General features: G+C 39.7%; 1 protein-coding gene across 1 annotated transcript; it reads right to left on the bottom strand.

Annotated features, from left to right (window-relative positions):
- Positions 1–427: 427 nt before the first annotated feature.
- Positions 428–7,145, bottom strand: ppp4r2b (protein phosphatase 4, regulatory subunit 2b). Its single transcript, XM_060868374.1, has 9 exons — positions 6,959–7,145; positions 6,142–6,223; positions 5,805–5,975; positions 3,933–4,026; positions 3,086–3,123; positions 2,925–2,999; positions 2,670–2,810; positions 2,074–2,378; positions 428–1,845 (listed from the first exon to the last, which is right to left on the bottom strand). The coding sequence occupies exons 1-9, from the start codon at positions 6,990–6,992 to the stop codon at positions 1,550–1,552; spliced, it is 1,236 nt and encodes a 411-aa protein (XP_060724357.1). The 5' UTR covers positions 6,993–7,145; the 3' UTR covers positions 428–1,549.
- Between the last annotated feature and the right edge of the window lie 1,830 nt (positions 7,146–8,975).

Below are 8,975 nucleotides of genomic sequence, written 5' to 3'. Positions count from 1 at the left end.
CATGGTGCTTAATGTATCCTACCTCTTGACAAGCGCCATTGTAACAAGATAAGTGTTTCATTTCACCTGTCAGGGCTTTTAATAACCATAGATGATCAGTGTATACTCACCCACGCTTTTTTTAATCAGTAACAGATCTTGACTGAACAGGACAAACATCATCTTAAAAAGCAGTTTAATGTACAATGCGAATTTTTACAAAATGAACTGGAATGCAATATTAGTGATAAGTTATGAACAAGCTTATGCCATTTGTTAAGGAGTAAAGAAACATTTGGACCATTTTGCATGAGTCATCATTACTATTTTAGTCCATGTGTATGCACAGCAGAAATTCTTATTCGCGGCTTACAAAGATGTCATATGAACAATGATGGAAAACAGACAAATCAATAAGAAAATACAATAAGAATAAACACTTCATGTGCACATTTAAAATCAGAACATTTATTGCTTCACCTGAATACTGCATTGAAAGCACACGCATTCAGTATACACAGAAAGATCTTACAATAATATGGATCCACAAACAGCAGTTAACACAATGCTCTACAAAACTACCGAACTTTAAAAATTCTAAATATCAAAACAGTACAGGTGCAGTAGAGGCAGTCAGTTGTAACCGGTGAGACAGTGTGGTATAGACATGAGCGCCTCGCACACATTCTCTCACTTTCACAAACACACGGTTTTAGCTCAATCTGACTAGTGCTCAGACTGGCATCCAAAAAAAAAAAAAAATCTTACATTTCTCAAAAATAGAGTGATTCATTGAAATGTTCATATAAATTATTGTTGTGAACCAAAAAAGGTCATTCACTTGAAATCTTTTCCACCAAGTATACGTACCTTTTATATGAAACTCTTTCCTTCATTACAGACTAGGGTGTAACAGCAAGAGTTTAAAAAAAAAGGAAGAGAGCGACAACGAAAAGACGGGTGTAGAACAGATGAAAATACACAGCTGATCAAGCTTTCTACAATGGGCCCACATGCAGACAATCTGACAGATGTAACAACCCCTAACTGACAGCCCAAAGTACGTGGGAGAAAAAACTGAATATGAACCAACAATTACGGCCCTTGCTTCGAAGTCTTTGGGGAAACTATATAAGAAAGGAGAAAATCTACTGATCTGGGGATAAAGTCTGTGTAAATGGACTACAAAAAGGGGGGGAGAAAGAAACCCCAACCGAAGTGCGAAACCATAATCCCTCTGCTGGACTATAACAGAAGGGGAAATGCCTCTGAAGACCAACTGCGTTCAGTGGTACTAAGGTAGGGTGTAAGTGAAAGAGAATGAATACTTCCAGTTTAAAACCTTCAATACAAAACTAAAAAGGAAATTAAACAAAAAAAAAATTACATATGTACACCAGCATAGTGTGTCCACCCATAACAGGTTAGAAAGCTGGAAAAAAGTAGCTGACACTGGACCAAAAGGCTGTTGTTGGCCCCAGTTAAAGAGCCCATCCTGTTACTGTTAGTGTGTTCTGAAATCTGCACACGCTGGCTGTTTATGCTACAAAGTCTGTGTTCAGGTGGTGCCTTAATCCTGCTCCATTGGCTCTTCTGTGTTTTCTAAGTCTAGATCCCCCAACTCCACTCTGCCCTCTGTGGGCGAGTCTGCACCACTGGGGGCGGAGTCAGATGAGGCGTCAGGGCCGGCTCCAAGCTCATTACTGCTGCTACTACTGTCCGGCTCGCTGCACTCCCCCTCCTCCTCCTGCCTCTCAGGGCTGGAAGCAGGAGCTGTCTGCTCTGACTGGTCCATGTCACTGGGTTCCTGGACAGAACCAGAAGGAACTTCCCTCTCGTCACAGTCGGATTGCGTACTGGATGGCTCTGCAGACACAGAAAAGAAATAGTTTTGGATTCATACTTTTTGCCATATAAACACAAAGTGTACAAGATCTTAAAAATACGTCCACACAACTTAACCTTTTTATACTTCTACTGTATAAGAATCTTGCTTAAACTGCTTAAAATATATTCGTTATTAATGACCGATTAATTTAATTTGAACACATTTATAACAGAGGTTAAAAATAGAATCAAACATTCAGGTGATACCTTGGTCCTCACAAGCTGCTGTTGAACTGGCATCCTCCCGCTCACCCTCGTGCCCTTCGTGTTTCTCCGGCGTCATGGATGATGGCGAGTCTGCATTTCCCGACACACAAGACATCCCCTCAGACTGCATGGTCTTGTCATCTGATTCACCTTCAGTGTCTTCATCCTCATCCTCACATCCTTCCTCACTGAACTTGAGCCTCTTCACCTCTTGCTGTTCTTCCTCTGGGTTTTCTTCCTCATCTGCATGCTTGTTCTTTATGCAGCTATTCAAGGGAGATCCAAGGCCTGACACAGGCACATCACTGAAAACCATACATAAAGTGCTTAAGAGTTAAAAAAGCAAGCATTAAAAAAAATAAAAATCATCCAACTGTGATTCCTCTCATATACAGGATAGGCCACAGAGAAGTAGCCTGCCTCCAATGGCAGCAAACCGGAGGTGGGCTGGTTTTCCATGGACCACCTTGTATATGAGAGGAATTGCAGTTAGATGATTTTGCTTCTTGTATGTAGCTGAACATCAATGTCAGCTTTAAAAACTACTTAGAGGAAACCATGCCCAGAAAATGTATACAAGAGTAAGAGAAGTATACCAGACAGGTTTGCTGTGGCCAGGCGTTGTGTTTGAGTCTTTGTTTTCTGTGCTGTCCAGCAAACCATTTGTGGCCAGTGAACTAGACGGGGAAATTTTCAGTCTGTTCATCGGCCGTGGTGTTCCTGGCCCATTCACTTTCCTGAAAAAACAGATTGCAACCTTAAGTAATAATAAATGTTCAATATGTAATAATAGTAATTAATTTGTTAGATAGAATTGTAATATATTTATTGATAAGCATATCCTAATTTACCTGTCTGTGAAAATGGAAGTGTTTCCTTGCAACATGACTCCATTCATTCTGTTAACACCACTACAACCGTTTTTCCTGAGAATTGGGGGGAAGCACGATTACCAACAATCACTGATGAGCAGAACTACTGAGGTAAATTGGCATAAATTGATAGCACTTACTCTGAGGTGGGATACACACAACTGACCACCATCACATTCTAAGAAAAGACAAAAGTATAAAAATAACAGAGTACAATGCCAAGTCATATTCAAGCCTTTTCCTTTACTACAGTTAACATATATTTTAAATAGTTTATTTTAAATAGTTTTTTTAAAATAGTTTAATGCATAAACAACTGGGCTTTAGGTACTAAGATCTCTAGGCTCTGCAAGCTTGATAAAATATGCTCTAAATATCAGGAGTTGTGTTGGCTTTATAAATCACTAGTGACAGGTTTTATACGTTCAGGCTGTGGGGTGAAAACATTTTTTTAGGACTAGACTACATAAAACAAGATCTCAAAAAATAATTAGGCTACAAATAAAGGGTCGGTGAGATAAAATCATTAGTTTAACTGAAACACCAGCACTGTTAAATCCTCAAGTCTAAACGGTCAAAAGATGTTAATTGTCTGCAAGAGCAGCTCTGACAGTAGTGGGACTTGTAACCCAAATAAAAGGTTCATATTAATGTGATCGTTCCAATACATAAACAGTTTCTATATTAAGTATGTAATTGCTGATTTGGTTACATTTCATTTCAACTCATTTATGTAGTATTTTTATTTATGTAGTAAAGTAAGTGTCTACAGGAATGACAACATTTAGAAGCAAAGCTGTTGCTTAAACTTTCTCAACATGGGAGGGTTTTCATAACAGAGCACCTTCTGTTTTCCCTGTCTTATTCATTTACACAGTATTTCCTAGTCAGAACTGGAAAATGTATTCATTTTATGGTTGAATGTGCATGTTCTATCCTATTCTAAATGCAAACAATTTGAAAATGACAAGTACAGTCCATTCTTACCTTCTCAACACCTCTGAGAAACTTCTCTGTTCCTGTGTAGTTCCTCTTGGGATCTGTGAGGAGCTCACACAAGCGCTGGATAGTAAATGGAATCCTGGGAAAGAAATGTATTGCATACATATTATTGGGCATGCGCCACTGGTACATTTTCATATTATGCTAAGTATCTGCCCTTCAGATTTAACAATATTATCCTAATAGTGTGTTTAAAGATACATTTAAATACTAAAATCATTCCTTAAAACAAAACAGTTCTCTCCACCAGTTTTTCAAACCATCATGAGCAGCATTAGGGTATAGTATTAGGTAAAAAAAAAGGATTAACATCTTAATGCAGAACTGAATAATACATAATATGCAACTGATTATAATTATTATTATTACTATTCATTTAGATCTAAGCATGTTAGGTAACTGAATGCCTGACCTCCTGCTTTGCCCTCATGGTGCATGTCTCTCTCACCCATTTAACTGGTCAACAAAAAACCAAATACACAAACCACAAATGTTACAGTAAAGCCATCACCTTAATAGCTGTCTCGTTCCTCACATATGATTATCTCAGTCTGTACATATTACTTTCAGAGGGGTAAGAATGTCCACTCGGCAATCATCCATAACCCTGTTCCCACCTGCACTTTAATGCAAGAATTGAATGATTATTAAATGTAAGGCGTTGAGTAACAACGACCTGAACTGCTAGGAATACTAATGCAGCCAGGACAAGACCGAAAACGCTTTCAGAATATCAGCATGAAGGCTAATGTGTCAACAGAAGCAAAAAAAAGGAGGATATCTTTATGATTATTTATCTCTCTCTTGACATGGCTGATTTAAAACTATATGCGAAGCAAAAAACGAGGAAGGCGATGAAGAAGAACAATAGAAACATCTAGATTACAGGGAGAGATTCAGGAATGACATTTAAATTCTATTAAATCCATTTTATGTGGAATTTAGGACATGTCATGTGTGATATCTTTTGACTTATGTGAAATCAAGCATGCCAGTAAGACACTATTAAAAGATTGCATAATGCCAAACCCAAACAGTACTAATAGGCATGAAAGTGGATTTTTGTTTAATATAAAATCCTTCTAGATCTTCCACATTTTAAATGTTTATCAAAATTCATTTTAGGTTATAGCTTAATTCAGTAAGGAGGGGTCAAATCAGTAGTCTGGGCATAAGGCCAAGCAGATGGTCTGTTGGAATATTGTGTTATTGGTTAAGAGACTGTCACCTCATGCACAAGGTGGACTATATACAAATATACTCGCATACCCATCCACAACGTATGGACAATTTAAAGATCCCAATTGGTTTACAATGTCTTTGCACAGGGGAAAAAACAGAATACCTGGAGGAAACCCCCAAAGCACAGGGACATCAAACCCACAACCCGAAGGCACAAGGCAAAAGTGCAATCCATGCCCTTTAGTAATATTAATAGAAAACCGAGATGATTCAACTAATAATAATATATAAAATTGTTCCATCTGATCAGGTAGATTTGTACTTAAAATGGTTTGAAACTGAATTTGAAATACACAGCTCAACATATATAACAATAAAAATGAAATTAAACATGTTACATACATATGTATTTAAAAGTGTGTAGGCTTGACAGATCACACTGTTCGTTGAGCAATAACGAGCGGCTATTCCTTAATATCTTAACCAAACTGTCCAATCTGATCGGGTGATCTATATTTGTACTCCTTTTTATTTACATTTATCCTTCGTTATTCTTATTCTCCATTTTATTACACTGTAAATAGAAACGTCGTTTCTTTTTGAGCCGTGCAATGACAATAAATGATCACTCTGGATGAATCAGGGGTTTTTCCACCCCTGGATAACTTTTCTCACCCGTTGTATCCGTTGACAATCTTCAATATTCTCTCTTTCATCTCCTCAAACGGGACAGACTCCACGTTAGGGTTCGCAGGTCCTCTCTGCTCTGGTGCTGAAGCTCGGAAGTCTTCCATAACCTTCTCCAGTTTGAACAGAAAGTAACTTTTGAAATGCAACCAGGAAACCCTACAGACAGACAGAAACAGACACACACGTTCATTCAATATGTACAAATTAAGTAAGGAGAGCAGGCTGAAAGACATTCACGTGACAATATTCTCTGCATGATGCTATTTTTCTACTTATTAGAAAGAAAAAAAAAGGTTTGTTAGAGATTGTCCACATGACTTACATGGTCTCTCCGGTCTTAGCGACATGGCACAGAAACTGGTCCAATACCGGACACACTTCCTTTTTCCCTTTCTTCTCGAAATCTGAGAACAACAGAGGAACACAGGAGGAGTTCACTCACACTGCTCTTGCAGTACCAGCATCATGGTTTGAATTAAATTGTATACCAACAAATTAACCACGACTTTAAACCGCACAAACCTTTACAACTTATTATTATAATTATAGTTGATCAAAAAAAAAATAAACCTATTAACTAAATATTAAACTGACAGATTACCGGCTTTGATGCTCTCAGATTCGTAATAAGCTAAAATGTAACACAGAGGCTTCAGTGAATTGAAATGTTGGCTTAACTTGAGGTGTTTCTCCTCTTTAAGCTATGTACAACTTTGACAAAGACAAAAGCGTATACAGCGAAAGAACAAAACGTTATTAGGACACTTCAGAAAAAAAAAACATTACTTTGGAGTGTCTAATGCACAGCTAGCTAGCTAGCTCGCGACTCACAACTTGCCGGAATGGCTACCAATTAGCAGCTAACCGCTAACCTCGCTAGCTGTGTACACCCACCAGGCGAAGACTCGATATGGCTAAACTGTTTTATACCACGAATGAGTGTGATAGAAGTCGTGAAAAAGACAAAAGGTCATTCAACATGAAGAAGTTAGCGGTGAGCGCTAACGAGTGAGCTAAGTTGTCGTGCTAACGTAAAGGTTTCGGTGGCTAACAACACCGCTCTGTGTTTAGCCGTTAGCTCTTGTCTCTACGCCACCGGCCTGCTTCGAAAACTAGTACATAAAGTAAACAACAACAACCTTTTAGTGCCTCTTGAAGAGTGTCAATTTCCATGTTTCCGAACGTGTAAATCCACCACGAAGCGACGTGCTAATGGCTGCTGTTGAGGGGGGAAAGCGGAAAAAAAATTCAATATGGCGTTACGTGACGTCACGGGCGGAAAGCAGCCGTTGTTGTAGTACGCATACTCCAAGCTAACCTACATCACCCTGACCTCTTCTCTAATTACTGCTCCACTGATTAGCACTGCGGTGTGTATTTCTGAGTGTAATCACTGATTAGTCTGTTTACAACCGAAACCCCGCTAGTTCAGAACAGAATGTTCGAGTTCATTCGAGTAGAATTCGATTGTGTTGCTTCGAGAAAAGTGTCTTTGACAACAACTGTCTCTGACAGGATGATATTAATACACTCGACGCTTGAAGCAGCAAATTCACTAGATAGTGGACAAAAGCAAAGTTCACTAGGCTACAGACTTAAGATACCATGAGTCTAAATCACTGTTACAAACACACATACAACAAACAGGGAATGAAGTGCTAGTTGTCATGAATACAGGCCTCTCAAGTTTTGAAGACAGGCAAGAGTGACATTTCCAAACCCCCACCCAAACACAACAATGGGGGTGCCCCCTACTTGCCCCCCAAAAGAAAGTTTGAGACATAAAACATTCCAAAACTTAATATTTGAATTAAACAAAACATATTAAATTATACAATGCAGTGCTGGGGGTTAGTAGCCTTATTTGTCTGAGGTTTAATTACCCAGAATTTATGATAAATTCATTATATTATAAAATGTTATAAAACCGGGCCCCCAGTTTGAGAACCACTGGCCTAGACTGCTTGTTCTGAGCAGGTGTTGTCAGTGAACCAGGGCCCCCTGGCACCATCTCAGGGACCCAGTTTGAGAACCACTGACCTAGACTACTTTTTCTGAGCAGGTGTTGTCAGTGAACCGGGGCCCCCTGGCACCATCTCAGGGCCCCCAGTTTGAGAACCACTGGCCTAGACTGCTTGTGCTGAGCAGGTGTTGTCAGTGAACAGGCTGGTTGTCTGTTGTCTAAGTTACAGACACTAATGAAAAACTGATGCTGATTATCTGGAAACTTTCTCTAACAGCGGTCAAAATGTCATTGTTTGTGTCAAACAAGTTGTGAATTTGTTGCAACATTACAACAGGAGATCATGACTTACTCTATGCTCAAAGTGATTCTCGCAGCTCCAGTGGTTTTCTCTGTGGGTGAACGAGGATTACGGTGAACAATTCCAGGATTTGCTTTTTTTCCATTGGTTGTTTTGTTAAATCTTACCCAGATACAATAGTGCTATTTTCTAATTGGCTATTGTGTAGCCTCTTTTTTTGATTGGCTGATAAGTGGCAGGCTCGACTAAGAACTCCAGGGGAAACACGCTCAATGCATGACACTTGAGAGCCCTGATGAATAAGTAGGTCTTCAACCTTGGTTTTGAAGATAGCAAGTGACTCAGCTGTCCGGCCCCATAGGGGAAGTTCTTTCCACCACCTTCGTGCCAGAACAGAAAAGAGTCTTGTTGTATACTTACCTCTTACCCTGAGAGATGGTGGAACCAGTCGAGCAGTGTTGGTAGCTCTAAGGGTGCGAGGTGCGGTGCTAAGAGTGATAAGGCCTTTGAGGTAAGATGGAGCTGGTCCATTTTTGGCTTTGTAGGCCAGCATCAGTGTTTTGAATCTGATGATTTCAGCTACTGGAAGCCAATGGAGGGATTGCAGCAGCGGGGTGGTGTGCGAGAACTTAGGCAGGTTGGAAACAAGTTGTGCAGCTGCATTTTGGATCATTTGCAGAGGATGAATTGCGTTCATAGGTAGACCTGCCAGCAGTGCATTGCAGTAATCCAGTCTTGAGATGACAAGAGACTGAACAAGTACCTGAGCAACCTGAGCAGGACAAAAATGGCTGAATCCTTCTAATGTTGTAGAGAATGAACCGACATGCGCGGGTCACATTAGCAACATGCACGGAAAAGGACAGTTGACTGTCCATGGTTACCCCAAGGT

The sequence above is a fragment of the Tachysurus vachellii genome, chromosome 4 (assembly GCF_030014155.1).
Source record: "Tachysurus vachellii isolate PV-2020 chromosome 4, HZAU_Pvac_v1, whole genome shotgun sequence".
Lineage (NCBI taxonomy): Eukaryota > Metazoa > Chordata > Actinopteri > Siluriformes > Bagridae > Tachysurus > Tachysurus vachellii.
The sequence above is the reverse complement of the archived record's forward strand: the minus strand, read 5'-3'. Positions and strand labels throughout refer to the sequence as shown.